The sequence below is a fragment of the Convolutriloba macropyga genome, chromosome 3 (genome assembly GCF_964194025.1).
Source record: "Convolutriloba macropyga chromosome 3, txConMacr16.3, whole genome shotgun sequence".
NCBI lineage: Eukaryota > Metazoa > Xenacoelomorpha > Acoela > Convolutidae > Convolutriloba > Convolutriloba macropyga.
In genome coordinates, this window is record NC_134470.1 from 76,515,166 (window position 1) to 76,530,406 (window position 15,241).

Here is a 15,241-nt window from a genome sequence, read left to right on the forward strand (position 1 = left end):
TTAAAAATAAAATCTGCAATTTTTTTAAGGTTTCCCAAAGTTTTGTCAGTATTTGATATTCGTCCATTCTCAAGTGCGAGAAAACCTATTCCACGTTCTGATAGAAGTTACTGCATGGTTTTTTGTTTCAATGGATTTAACCTTTCGACTTTTAGAAGTTTTTTGATAGAATTTGTATTTTATTTGTTTTTTCTTGCCTCAGTAGACAGGTAACCTCATCCAGGGTTTGATAGTGTGTTGATACATAGTTGCTAGGGGAAATTGACTGGCTTTCAACATTTTAGTGGAACGAGTTTTGTTTGAATAGAACGGATTTTGAAGTTTTCTAAAAAATTATTGCCTATTGGTCTATGAGCCAATGAGTTTTTTAAAGCTTGGAATTGGGTTACTGGACAGCCTCTAGAGACACAGAAATGATTCTGAAGTTATATATATATATATATATATATATATATATATATATATACATATTTCACGAATTTCAGCAACATTTCTTTGTAATTTGCAATTGATTTCTTTTTCATTTTTTGGTCATTTTCGAGTTTTTTGGTCATTTTCGAGTTTATCGATCTTAAGGGCCAATGAATATTTTTCAAGTCTTGCAGATATAATAGTGGACCGATTTCAGAAACAAAAATTGGATTTGAACATATTTTTGAGATAGGCATTTGTAAAGGGAAAAAGAATTTTGCCTTAGGTTTAAAAGCTTCAAGAGTTTTAGCAATGAGTATGTTTTTGTTTAGTTTTGATTCTTTTAGTTTCTCATTTTTTGATGATTTTTGTGTTCTGGCTGGCAATGTTCAATTGATCTGCTGGTCAGGTAAAGTACGTTTGAGTTTTTCCTTCAATTCTTTGAATTGTATTTCAGGACTTGTCCTGCTATGTTTTTTTACTTCGTCGAACTTTTTTTCGCTTTACCCATTTTGCCGCTTTTTCGACATTTTGCGTGAAATCTTTTTGACTTCTCTAGGCTAATTTCTCTCTTCTCTCATTCTGCTAAAAGTGATTTTGAACATCAGTTGCTCAGCAAAGCAATTCAAAATGAACAGAGTCAGTATAAGAAATTGAAGTCAGAAATAGAAACGGGATAAACCCATAAAGCCCAATTTTAGATGCCCGCTATATGAACGTCGTTCCTATAAGTCTCAGTTACCATCTCTTATTCTTATTGGTATTGATAGTGGTCCCTGTAGTTTTAGTTACTATCTATAATGCTTATTGGTATTGATACTAGAACCTGTAGCCTCTCACTGAGAGACGGGAGTATGCTCAATTACGAAATGACATCAAAATAAATCGCACTTAAAAATGTTTTTATACAAAAATCAATTTTTGTTGATAATTTCTTTTCTTTCAATCCCAATAGAGTTATGGGAATCAACGGCGGCGATTTTTCGGCAATCTGCCGGGTATGTTTAATTTTTTAAATCAAGCTTGACCTAATGAAATTCGCGCCATCTATCATGCTCTCTCACAATTTTCAGCAGCTAAGCTCAAATAGCAAATTTTGAAATTCAATTAAATAGTAGCAGAAAGTGAATTTTGTCTCCGATCAAAATAGTGTTCTATTATAACCTCTAACGACATAATTTGAAGCTGCGCATTCAGTTTATTGCCCGACACCCTACAAATCAACAGATCTCAGATTGAAGCAAGCTAATTTAGAATTGATACATGTCGTTCAACAGCAGATCGTCTGACTAGTTGCTTATAGTTTGCTATGTAACCGAGCACCTCATGAAGTGTGTTAATGAACTGATGATTATGTTTTACTCGTTTTACTCAAAAAGCCTTAACCAATAGAGCAAATTGGTAGTATGCAGCCAATTTTCTTTTGAAAAGGTTGAAAAATAACAGAATTGAAAACATAAATGTAAAGCTCCAAAAAAAAATTAGTTGCGAATTAGATAACTTTTTATCCCATGATTAATTTGAGTGAGTTTAAAAAGTGAAGAAAATTTGCTAATGGGAAAATTTGATACATTGTGCTTTTTTTATCTATTAGGTCAAACTTTTTGCCTTAGGTTTAAAAGCTTCAAGAGTTTTAGCAATGAGTATGTTTTGGTTTAGTTTTGATTATTTAGTTTCTCATTTTTTGATGATTTTTGTGTTCTGGCTGGCAATGTTCAATTGATCTGCTGGTCAGGTAAAGTACGTTTGAGTTTTTCCTTCAATTCTTTGAATTGTATTTCAGGACTTGTCCTGCTATGTTTTTTTACTTCGTCGAACTTTTTTTTGCTTTACCCATTTTGCCGCTTTTTCGACATTTTGCGTGAAATCTTTTTGACTTCTCTAGGCTAGTTTCTCTCTTCTCTCATTCTGCTAAAAGTGATTTTGAACATCAGTTGCTCAGCAAAGCAATTCAAATTGAACAGAGTCAGTATAAAAAATTGAAGTCAGAAATAGAAACGGGATAAACCCTTAAAGCCCAATTTTAGATGCCCGCTATATGAACGTCGTTCCTATAAGTCTTAGTTACCATCTCTTATTCTTATTGGTATTGATAGTGGTCCCTGTAGTTTTAGTTACTATCTATAATGCTTATTGGTATTGATACTAGAACCTGTAGCCTCTCACTGAGAGACGGGAGTATGCTCAATTACGAAATGACATCAAAATAAATCGCACTTAAAAATGTTTTTATACAAAAATCAATTTTTGTTGATAATTTCTTTTCTTTTAATCCCAATAGAGTTATGGGAATCAACGGCGGCGATTTTCCGGCAATCTGCCGGGTATGTTTTATTTTTTAAATCAAGCTTGACCTAATGAAATTCGCGCCATCTATCATGCTCTCTCACAATTTTCAGCAGCTAAGCTCAAATAGCAAATTTTGAAATTCAATTAAATAGTAGCAGAAAATGAATTTTGTCTCCGATCAAAATAGTTTTCTATTATAACCTCTAACGACATAATTTGAAGCTGCGCATTCAGTTTATTGCCCGACACCCTGCAAATCAACAGATCTCAGATTGAAGCAAGCTAAATTAGAATTGATACATGTCGTTCAACAGCAGATCGTCTGACTAGTTGCTTATAGTTTGCTATGTAACCGAGCACCTCATGAAGTGTGTTAATGAACTGATGATTATGTTTTACTCGTTTTACTCGAAAAGCCTTAACCAATAGAGCAAATTGGTAGTATGCAGCCAATTTTCTTTTGAAAAGGTTGAAAAATAACAGAATTGAAAACATAAATGTAAAGCTCCAAAAAAAAATTAGTTGCGAATTAGATAACTTTTTATCCCATGATTAATTTGAGTGAGTTTAAAAAGTGAAGAAAATTTGCTAATGGGAAAATTTGATACATTGTGCTTTTTTATCTATTAGGTCAAACTTTTTGCCTTAGGTTTAAAAGCTTCAAGATTTTTAGCAATGAGTATGTTTTTGTTTAGTTTTGATTCTTTTAGTTTCTCATTTTTGATGATTTTTGTGTTCTGGCTGGCAATGTTCAATTGATCTGCTGGTCAGGTAAAGTACGTTTGAGTTTTTCCTTCAATTCTTTGAATTGTATTTCAGGACTTGTCCTGCTATGTTTTTTTACTTCGTCGAACTTTTTCGCTTTACCCATTTTGCCGCTTTTTCGACATTTTGCGTGAAATCTTTTTGACTTCTCTAGGCTAGTTTCTCTCTTCTCTCATTCTGCTAAAAGTGATTTTGAACATCAGTTGCTCAGCAAAGCAATTCAAATTGAACAGAGTCAGTATAAAAAATTGAAGTCAGAAATAGAAACGGGATAAACCCTTAAAGCCCAATTTTAGATGCCCGCTATATGAACGTCGTTCCTATAAGTCTTAGTTACCATCTCTTATTCTTATTGGTATTGATAGTGGTCCCTGTAGTTTTAGTTACTATCTATAATGCTTATTGGTATTGATACTAGAACCTGTAGCCTCTCACTGAGAGACGGGAGTATGCTCAATTACGAAATGACATCAAAATAAATCGCACTTAAAAATGTTTTTATACAAAAATCAATTTTTGTTGATAATTTCTTTTCTTTTAATCCCAATAGAGTTATGGGAATCAACGGCGGCGATTTTCCGGCAATCTGCCGGGTATGTTTTATTTTTTAAATCAAGCTTGACCTAATGAAATTCGCGCCATCTATCATGCTCTCTCACAATTTTCAGCAGCTAAGCTCAAATAGCAAATTTTGAAATTCAATTAAATAGTAGCAGAAAATGAATTTTGTCTCCGATCAAAATAGTTTTCTATTATAACCTCTAACGACATAATTTGAAGCTGCGCATTCAGTTTATTGCCCGACACCCTACAAATCAACAGATCTCAGATTGAAGCAAGCTAAGTTAGAATTGATACATGTCGTTCAACAGCAGATCGTCTGACTAGTTGCTTATAGTTTGCTATGTAACCGAGTACCTCACGAAGTGTGTTAATGAACTGATGATTATGTTTTACTCGTTTTACTCAAAAAGCCTTAACCAATAGAGCAAATTGGTAGTATGCAGCCAATTTTCTTTTGAAAAGGTTGAAAAATAACAGAATTGAAAACATAAATGTAAAGCTCCAAAAAAAATTTAGTTTCGAATTAGATAACTTTTTATCCCATGATTAACTTGAGTGAGTTTAAAAAGTGAAGAAAATTTGCTAATGGGAAAATTTGATACATTGTGCTTTTTTTATCTATTAGGTCAAACTTTTTAGCATTAATGTTTTCCTGAGCAAATCTATTAATGTGGCGGCAGGTCCTCTTAACTGCTAATTTTTTAACAACTTAACAAGGAAAAAATTCCCTACTGAGAACAAAAACTCGTTACTTATTATTTTTAATTGCTCTCAAACGAAGTTTTGTCTGAGCCATTTGACTTCTCGTCCTCAAAAATGGGATAAAAAGGAAGCGCCCAGTGGGCATTAAGTTCTCTTAGAGCCTTTCAGCTCACTGGTCTCAAAATATGCGATTCACAGAAATTGTTTTTGAGACTTATACTAATGGTGTGAGGCTGGTAAAGCGGTTTTTAGAGGCTGGCCCCACACCCTTCCCTCCCTGCCTCCCCCAACAACCCCTCACCGCTGCACTCACCTCACATCCCTTCAATTAAGCTAAAGCTAGCCTCATTAAACCGTTGATAGTTACTGACGAAGCCAACCGCTCGCCGGTCGTTAGAGGGCAATTCCCTTCGAAGTTAGTCGGTTGTTTATTATTATTTATTATTTTTTAAATGTATGTTTTTAAAGTTTCTGGCTCGCGAATTTCACGAGAAATAATACGGCTGCTACAGCAAAAAAGATTGATATGGCAAAGGTATTATGCGGGAGCTATGTTTGATCGAGCAGCGACTGATTCTGTTTTTTTTTCTGGTTAATATTCCTGCTGGTTTTGTTGGCCTTTTGGTTAGATTGGTTTTTATTTTCAGTTGCTTTTACTCTGTGAACTATATAGGTATCACATTTTTAATTATTCTCGAACTTTTGTTTCTTGTAAACGTGTGTCTTTTTAATACAACCTTTTTGCTTGGGCGTGTTCTATAAAATGCAAGTGACTTTTTCACGCTTGCTATCATTTCTGAGTGATCTCAATTGCTCTCACTCGGAATCGAAGTTTGTTAGAAGGGTTTTGTAAGATGCCGGTTGATGCTTCTATCAAAAACTCTGAAGTTTGGGGGTTAGAATCCATAGGCAGAATTTCTTGTACCCATAAAGAAAATTTATCGAGGCTCCACCCCTGAATTAAATAGCCTCGCCTGTCATTCGAGAGCAGTTTTTCCGACGTTATTCGGTTTATTTTCTGTTTTCTTAACGTTGAAGCTGAGCACTGTTGCTAATGAAATAGTTGACTATTGTGATCACTTCTGACCGTCAGACTTTTCATCCTCGGAGTTCTCCAACGATACATTGATAACGTTTAATATCAGATGAACCCTTGATTGCATTCTTGCTTCCTCGAGTTTCGCTCAACGGATACTGTTTTATTTTAAATGCCTTTTTGCATTCAATATCAGAGTTATATTGCATTACTTGATCTTCACGCTTTCCAGTTGTTGCCTTTGGCGTGGGTGTTATTGGGGCATTTTTCTGCTTGCTTTTTCCCCTGTGTGAATAGTTTTCAAAGAGTTTTCGCTCCACTGGTTGCGTATTTTTTTCCCGGATACATAAAAGTTAAGTTTTGAATGTATTCTTGGAGTTTGTTCCGCTTATCTTAATGTTAACATTGGATTCAGATGAACTTCAGCTGACAGAATGAAGTCGAATAGGTGTCGCAATTGCCGATTATGCTGAATTTTAACAAGCGGAAAGTTTTGTTCCTACTGAAGAAGCCAATTGAAATGATTGTGGTGTGAGGTTACCAGCACGCATTACTTGATGAAATCCACCTTGATTTTTTTGGCCGATTCTTTTTCATTTCCTTCTGAATGAAATATCGCACTTTTTTTAAATTTCTTGCGCTTTCATTCTGGCTTCAGATAAAAGTCGACGGATATGGCTCATTTAAATGTCTTTGTGATCGGCATAGAAGTTCCCCGTTTTGATTAGAGCAAAATTATTTAATTAAATTACAACTTCAAAAAGGAGTGATTTATTTGCTCAAAGCGCGCACTGCCAAAGGACTTTCATGAACAACGTTGAGTACTTTCCCGTGGCTTTCAATAACACTCTGATGTAATTGTGCGAAGTTTTGTTTGAACAGAGCTTTACATAGCCTCTTCAATCGTGATATGGGAATGACACCAATTATGTTGCGTTTTATTTGCGGAATAAAACAAACAATGAATTTCCAAAAACACATTAGATAATCGTAATATGAAAAAGGGGAGTGTGATTTTACTTCGAATTAAGTATACAATATAACAACATAAATGCTTATTAGTGTTTTAAGAAATGTAAAGTAATGTTAATCAATAAAATCATTTCGTTCTTTTTTCGTATCAAATGTTCTTCCACGAAATCTTACCATGTATTACATTTCTTGGGTCCCTCAAAATTTCATTCAAAAAATGTTGTAGCATTTTCTAAACTCTTATTTGGAGAAGCCTAGGTTCGGTGAAATTTTGTTCTAAATGTGCGATTAGGTTCGGGTGAAGGTGTGCTGATTTTGGGCAATCAAAATTGGATTTGATTAAGGAGCATCGGACACCTGATTAGCATCCATAAAACCTTACGACCTAATTTCAACTAATAGCATTTTTGAGAAATTCAACCATCAATTTGTTCTACCTGAATTGATAGTTTTAATACTTGATTGATCAGTTTGGGCTGATAAATACCACCACCGGTGTCCGCCAAATGAGAACCGATATTTTCAGATTGTTGTTGTTATTGTTTTTCTAATCTATATGAAAGAGGATGGTTGAAGTGATAAGAAGGAGAAGGAAAAAGAAATCAGAGGTATCGACTGTTGAAAAGAGCACTCAATTTCCAGAAGGCAGAGTTGAAGAGGAGTGTCAAACAGAATCAAGAGAGGAGATCTGTGCCCCTGTGTGTAGTCGAGAAGAGGACAATAGTGCAATATCTTTGTTCAGGGATTTACGAACAGGTTATATTTGTTTAGAATCATAATGGTTCCCAAGATCATATGGTTTTTTTTTCTCAAAATGTGGAACTCTTCTAAAATGCGTAGTTTCGTACGTCAATAATTAAATTTTTGCATTGTCTTCAGCTTGCTTAAGCTATAAAGGTGAACGCATGTGCCAGTTTAAGAATTGTGAAACAACTGTACCACTTATAAAGTCCAATTTGATTGCAATTGTAGCAGCCAATTGACTTTAAATCTCAATCAGAAACTTCTCCGACTTTTTCCTTAGGTGTTTGTTTTGCTTATCCTTGCATCTTAATGTTGCTTAGATGATCATTTTTCTCGCTGTTTTATGCTCTGTTTCTGGCTTCAAGTTTTTCAAGTTTCCCCTGTTTTCCCCTGTCTATTATTTCTTCGCGTTTTGTGCTTCTCGCTATAGTTTAGTTTGTGAAATCTGTATGCTCAAACTGTATGCCTCGGGTTACGACAGTCAGGGTCTGCACGGAGTCGCGATTGGCATACACCTCCGACTGGCCAATCACGTCATGGAATGGAGAGCCTGTGGAGCCAGGATCTGCTACATGAGGCTGCATGCAATACCAGTGGCAATCTCCATAATCTGTGCATATGCCCCGATTGAAGATAGCAGTGTACGAGACAAAGAGGCATTCTACTCAGAGCTGCAAAAATGCCTCAAAGACGTCCCCAAGAAGGACGTTCTAGTCGTTGGCGGCGACTTCAACGCCAAAGTTGGTTTGCCACTCGACGGCGAGAAGCAAAATATCGGACGTTTTGCAACAGGATCCCGAAACGCTAATGGCGAACTACTGGCGCACTTCGCCGTACTAAACGACCTTGTAATTTCCAACACCACATTCCAAAAGAAGAGACATTCCCTTCATACTTGGCGATCAAATGATAACAGAACAAAGAACCAGATCGACTACATGTTGATATCAAGACGATGGAGAACATCAGTAAATAATACCTTCAACACCAAGCTCTTTCTCACTGACACGGACCACAAACCTGTTATTTCGGTGATCCGATTGCGATTGAAGGCATACACAAAGAAGGCCAAGACGATCGCTTACAACCTGGGATCCCTGCGCATACCCGCGGTAGCCGACGAGTTCAAAGATACGCTACACAGTTTGTTTGACGCAGCCGAAGAAACAGGCGATGACGTGGAAGCTAAATGGTCGCAACTGAAATCCATCCTTCACCAAGCAGCTGAGAAAAGTCTCGGAAAATCTGAGCAAAAGAAGAATGCATGGATCAGCAGCGAAACTATTGAGCTTGTCAAGAAACGTGCTCGAGCCCGCAACCGATCGAAGAAAGCGGAACTGCGGAAAACCATCAAGAAGGCAGTCCGCATGGACAAGACAAAGTATTTTGACACCCTTGCCCAGGAAATGATCGACGCGGACGAAACGGGCAACCTGAGAAAGGTTTACTCTGTTGTCAAGCAGTTAGCAGGGAAGCGTTCAGCCATCAGCGAGACTCTCAAGAGTGCTGACGGCCACCCGATTAATGATGCAAAGCAGAGAATAGAAATATGGGCCAACCACTTCGAAAAATTGCTGAACCGACCACCGCCAGCAACTGCCGACATTACAGAGAATCAATATAAACCTCTCTCCGTAGTGAGCACTGACCCGCCCTCGCTTATGGAAGTGCAAACAGCCATAAGCAAGCTCAAAAGACGCAAAGCGGGTGGGCCGGACAACATACCGCCGGAATTCTTCTTGGATGGCGGTACTGCTCTCGCACAGGAGTTGACCAAACTCCTACAATGCATTTGGGCAACAGTATCCATGCCAATGGACTGGAAGACCGCAGTAATCGTCCCCCTCTTCAAGAAAGGCGACAAAAAGAATTGCGCTAATTACAGGGGCATATCCCTTCTCAGCATTGCTTTCAAAATCCTTGAAGCAGTAATAAAGAATCGTCTCGAACCAGCGTATATAGGCCGCGCAAATCAAGCGGGTTTCAAAAAGAACAAAGGCTGCAGAGATCAAATTTTCGCTATACGTCAGATACTCGAGCAACGCGAGGAGTTCAAAAGGTTGACAAACCTAGTTTTCATAGACTTCAAAGCCGCCTTCGACAGCGTGGATCGAAAATGCATCTGGCGTATCTGTGAGAACCTTGGACTACCAGACACACTCCTCAACGTGCTACGAATGCTATACGCAGAGACCTACAGCCAAGTCCGAGTATACGGCACCCTGTCCCGCCAATTCAGTATCCTCAGCGGTGTCAGGCAAGGCTCGATCCTGGCCCCCTTCCTATTCAACCTCGCAATCGACTGGATAATGGAAGAAGCCCTCCGCAATGACAACGTAGGCGTGTCTCTGGATGACACGATAATTGCCGACCTCGATTTTGCAGACGACATCTGTCTAATGGATGATAATGGAAACGACGCCCAGAGGCTACTCGACAACGTAGCCAGAAATGCAGCGGCAGTCGGCCTCTACCTGAACGTCGGCAAAACCAAATTCTGCTCCCAGGACATCAATCAGAAATTCCACGTCTACGGCGAAGAACTGGAACGTGTTGAAGACTTCACCTATCTTGGAAGTAAAATACAGCTCGACGGCAACGTAACATCTGAAATCAAGGCCAGGATAGGCAAAGCTGCAGGTAGTTTCAAAAACCTTAAGAACATCTGGAACCAGAGAAGCATCCCTCAGCTTGTAAAAGTGAAGATTTACAAGGCATGCGTACGAAGTGTACTCTTGTATGGTTGCGAGAGCTGGCCAGCAAAAAATTCTGATATAAACAGTTTGCAATCCTTCGAAAATCGATGTCTTCGACGTATTCTCCACAAAGGACAGGACCTCCCCGCTGAAAGTATCACCACCATTGCAAAATGTGATTCCCTTGCCACGACGATCCAAACAAGACGCTTGCGATGGCTAGGGCATGTCCTCCGAATGAATCCGTCCGAAATTCCAAACGCAGCGCTCGAATTCGAAAAGGGCGATAACTGGAAGAGACCCCCAGGCGGCATACGCAAGACCTGGCGAAGAATCGTTCGTGACGAAGTAAAGAAGCATATCAAACCACCGAAAATGTCAGCGAAGAAATGGGAGACTGAATGGTTCGACCTGTGCAAGGAAACAGCCCAGAACAGAAAGCAATGGAGAGGTCTTATTCGGGACCAAAATGTGGCGGGATAAGGGCAGCACTGCCCGTGAGCCCTATCTGGTTCTGGAAATCTGTAATATGGAGCTATTCTACAGACGTTGCTGCTAACAGGTGCCAGTCAAGGATAGACAGGGCACTTTTCACTGAGAAAAATAATCCAAGTTTCTATTTTTTTTTTCAGTTTATATCTGTTCTTTTGATTTTTTGTTGTTCAATATATTTCTGCCAGATGTTAGGCGTGGAAAAGCTTGAGCCGAAGAAATAAAAACATTTTTTCTCAAAACATTGTTTGGGTAGTTGCACTTCACCCTTATGTGGATAATTCTGTTCGATTATATTGTAGAGAATACTGGATTTTTTTTACTTTGTTCTTCGCTTCCATTCCCTTTCCTTGGTTTTTTCTTTGAAATATTTTTTTGCTTTCTTTTCTATGAACTGATAGTTGTTTGAAGCATAGAAATTAACCACTACACAAGGAGTTTTGCCAACAGTTGCCCTGTAGTCGCAATTTTTGAAGAAACTTATCAGATGCGTTATTAGTTCTTGTCAGATTGTTTTCTCTTGTTAATGTTACTCTTATGGTTTCAATTTGGTAGGTATAATTAAATAGGTGGTTCGTTATGTCAGTTAGGATAGAAAATGTTCTGCTTCGAGCCGTTTCCGGAATAATTGTGACTGCATTTTGATCGATAACAGTTTTTAGGTCAAAATGCTGACGAAATTTGAAGAGCAGAGAGGAGAGAAAACAAGTTTCTTTCTGGTGAAAAATTGTTTGTTAGGGGTCTAAAAATGTACTGCATTTTCGAAGCAGTTATTTAGTTTATGCTTCACTTTATCATTTGAAGGTTTTTTCTTAATTATCTAAGCTGGTAATAGTGCGTTTGGAAGCATTTTTAACCACCTAAAGCAAATAACACGTTTCTAGTTTCAATTTTAAGCTATTTCTACCATTCGTGCATGTTGGAAGCGTCGTAGCAGTTTTTGTATTATTGAAAGTTTATAGCATTTTGAGTTCTGTGGTTCAATTTTGTTGTTCTGTGTCTTTTATCGCCTTTTAATTAAATTGATATTTCTATTGAGTTATTTTTGTCAAAGATATTGAGTAATTTTAAGCAAATTGTGTCCCAGTTTTGTTTCTGTTTCAATGCCTATTTCTTCTGCTTTTTTGTTCTCATTGTAGTTTTCCTTGTTCAGTCTTCATTTTACCTTTGTAAAAGAGGTTTCTTCTCAAGATAATGGTTTGGAAATGGAAATTTAGTATTTTGCTCGAGAATTTTGCAGAGAAGATTTTTTAGCAGTGTTCTTTATTTGCTTTCTTTTTCCTCCGTTTTCTTTTTTGTCTTTATATACGGCTAGTTTGGTTGTTTTTTCTGTCAATTGTGAGTCGTTTAATGGTTAAATCTGACCGTATCGCAAGGTCTTTTGTCAAAAATTGTTTTGTAGTCGCAACTTGTAACAAAATTTTTGTACGATGCTCTATCGGTTTTTGATGTCAAAATTGGTATAATGAATTAGGGGGTTCGTCTTGTGAGTTTGGGTGGTCATCAATTTTCTACTTCGCGTAGTTTACTGATTCTTTCCGGCTATGTTCTGCTTTAGAGCTATTAACACTTTCTTGTGATTTTTGAAGTCAAATTGGACTAGTGATTTTGGTCACGCGGAAACGAAGTGAAGCGAAAATGAGTGGTTTTGCGAAGTGAAATTTAGATTAGATTGAGATAGGGGTCTTTGAACAAAAAAAATTTGCATTCTTGATTGTGGTTTTTTGCACGCGTTCGCAATTGACTTCTGTTTTAAGGGTTTTTTCCTAACTGATACTTCGAATCATTCTTTAGTTCTTTCTAGATCTATTGTATGGTTTAGTTATTGAAAATTGTTCGAATTGCATCTCATGATTTGTCCTGCTATGTGTTTTTGTCGTCAGGCGTCAGGAAGTGTTACTACCTTTTTGTTACTAAGTTTTTGTTACTACCTTTTGACTAAGTTACTTCCTTTTTGTTACGATCTTTTTGTTACTTAGTTTTTGTTACTACCTTTTGACTTCTCGATCTCTTCAATTCTGATGTTTCATTCATTCAGTCATTTTAAATTCTAAATTGCATGCGTGGCGTCGTCATTAGAGTTGTTTCAAATATGGTAGTAATATAGGTAATATGAGCCAGCTCTACTGTCTTACTGAGATCCCGGGTATAATCGAGTATATCTTTCAATGATTGGGGGATGTTTTAGGCTATGTTTAATAATTTTGGGGGTGGGTGCTTAAGGGTATGTTCGAAAGACGTTTCTGCCTTCTTGATGGAAGACCAAAATTCACTCCAAAATATTCACCCAAAATGAAGAAAAGTTTAGGTATTCTTTTTATTGTCGTTTTTATGCCTTAGGTCTACAAAGCTATTTTAAAACTTTGCATTTTAATGGAATTTTTTGGATTGTGCATGGAAATATTTGTTTCAAGTCTATGCTTGCTTAAGTTTAATGCTGATCCAATTAAATCTTAGCGAGATATATAACAATGATTCAGATTTTATAAAACGTCATGGCTTCAAAGCAATCCATGTAAACGGTGGTTTGTTTATTTAATCCTTACGAGTTTTTCTTACAACCATTTTTCTATCTGTTTCAGTCAGAACTCCTGAACCAACTCAAAAAGTCATCTGTTTATCAACACCACCCAGTGAAAGAGTTAATGCGCTGTCTGATAAACCAACAACCAGCAAACAAACCAAAACCACTCCAGTCAGTATCTATGATCAAATTGTAAACGATGGAATCTCGGTTGTGGAATCGGAAGAACATGAGCTAGCTAATATCTCTCCAATCCGAAGAGATAATCCGCCCAATAGTTCCGCGCGGCATAATCACTCAAACTCAAGCAGAATTGAGCAACCTGTAAGAAAAAACCCTGCTTCGGGTTTATTGGCTAAGAGGGCTTCGAGAGCTCAGTTTAAAGTACCATGGACAGAAGATGAAGTTGAAACGCTCAAGTCTGGCATCGAGTTATACGGAGTCGGAAGATGGATTGACATTTTGAATTACGGCAGCAGGAGATTTAACCCGAAGCGAACATCTGTGGATCTGAAGGATAAATACCGAGTTCTTCTGAGGAATAATCAGCTTAGATAAATTAGGTCTGGAGAGTATTTAGAATATTTTCCCTCAAAACGTGTTTTTTTCTTGTGCTCAGAAGAAGTGCAGTTGTCTGTTATTTCTAGCAGAATTTGTTTGAAACTGTCTTGAGATATTGTGAATTCAATTTCGTAAATTAGAAATTGTCATAAAGTGAGATTTTAATTCTTCCGTTTTAAATTTGTTGAGGCCAAATGACGCTTAGGTGTGTAGATAAATGTTGAAGGGCTTTGCGAGCATCCTTGACGTTGAAATACCCGCGCAGTTATAGCGGGTGTGTTTTCAAAGCAAAACTTAAATTGCAATTTTAGTTTTCTCAGAACGGACAGCGTCTCGAAACGCCGAACTTAATTTCATCAGATCTAATTTGCTTTCAGATCTTTTTCGTAAAAAGAAACGTATAAAGCCCAGAATATAATACCTGGGGTGGGAAGAGTTTGTTCGATGGCTCAAACACAGAATCGTCACGTCCTCCTTTTAGCAAGTGGAGAAAACCTCGCTGAACAGGGACGGAAGTGTCATATTATACGAATTCATTCGCAAACAAAACTAAAATGATCGGTTTATTAAAATCTCTGTGAAGTAGAGCCCGTGAGCTGTTTTAGAAGGACTCAGATAGATCTAAAACATTCGCATTTTGCAAAACTTGAAAAAACCTATTTCTCTAAACTTTAGGCTTCTTGTTTTTTTTCTATTTTTCAGAGAAGCCAAAAATTTTTGGTCTTCTCATAAATTTATTGTTTATATGGGTTTATTCGATTTTTTAGCTTTATCAGTTTTTCTTCTGAAACTTTGAATTTTTAGAATTTTTCACGCTAGACTTTTTGCGATAGACGTTTTTCTCGCTTTTGGCATGAGCTAAATAGATTCCATAATTTGAGCCACTAGCTTAATTCGCGACTGTTTTTTTTCTAAACGTCAACTATCTGGGTTTCATTTTTTTTCATTATAAATTAAAACACGGCCAAGGTAAGGTACCCTTGACATCACCTGTCGAGTGAATGCAATTTGACCGGTCTTGGTCGCTTATGTTTCAAGAAATGTACCGCTGTTGTCTCAATACAATTCCTAACAAGATACTGTCTGTCTTTCAGAATCCGAATTTTTAGTCAGGCGACTGTGTAGTTTGAACGTTTTTCATGTTTTCGTTAGAAAGGAGTGACTCAATTGCTTCTTATGAAAAGAGATTTTGAACTGATTAGTTGCTCTCAAACGAAGTTTTGTAGCAATTATATTAGTCCGGTCGGTCTTTTTGATGCGATTTTTCGCTTGACCGATTTTTCGTCTGACCCATTTGACTTTTCGTGTTCAAAAACGGGATAAACAGGTAGCGCCCAGCAGGTATTAAGTACTCTTAGAGCCTTTCAGCTCAAACTGTTTTGGAAACTTATGCTTATGGTGTGAAGGTCGGTTCTTAGAGGTTGAAGACACCCCACTGTTGACGCAGTTGCCAGGAAACCTCTTAAGTGTTTGATAAGATACCGA

The 15,241-nt window shown here is 37.4% G+C and overlaps 1 protein-coding gene across 1 annotated transcript; it reads left to right on the plus strand.

Moving 5' to 3' along the window:
• The first annotated feature begins 7,245 nt into the window (after positions 1–7,245).
• LOC142337293 (uncharacterized) lies at positions 7,246–13,929 on the plus strand. The gene is made up of 2 exons (XM_075386480.1): positions 7,246–7,495; positions 13,254–13,929. Exons 1-2 carry the CDS (start codon positions 7,306–7,308, stop codon positions 13,751–13,753), a joined length of 690 nt encoding a protein of 229 aa, XP_075242595.1. The 5' UTR covers positions 7,246–7,305; the 3' UTR covers positions 13,754–13,929.
• The last annotated feature ends 1,312 nt before the right edge of the window (positions 13,930–15,241 follow it).

Excerpts from the sequence above, each read along its gene's own strand:
- LOC142337293 (XM_075386480.1), top strand. The coding sequence starts at position 7,306 with ATGGTTGAAGTGATAAGAAGGAGAAGGAAAAAGAAATCAGAGGTATCG. Across the intron at positions 7,496-13,253 it reads GTTCAGGGATTTACGAACAG|TCAGAACTCCTGAACCAACT; the intron begins GTTATATTTGTT and ends TATCTGTTTCAG.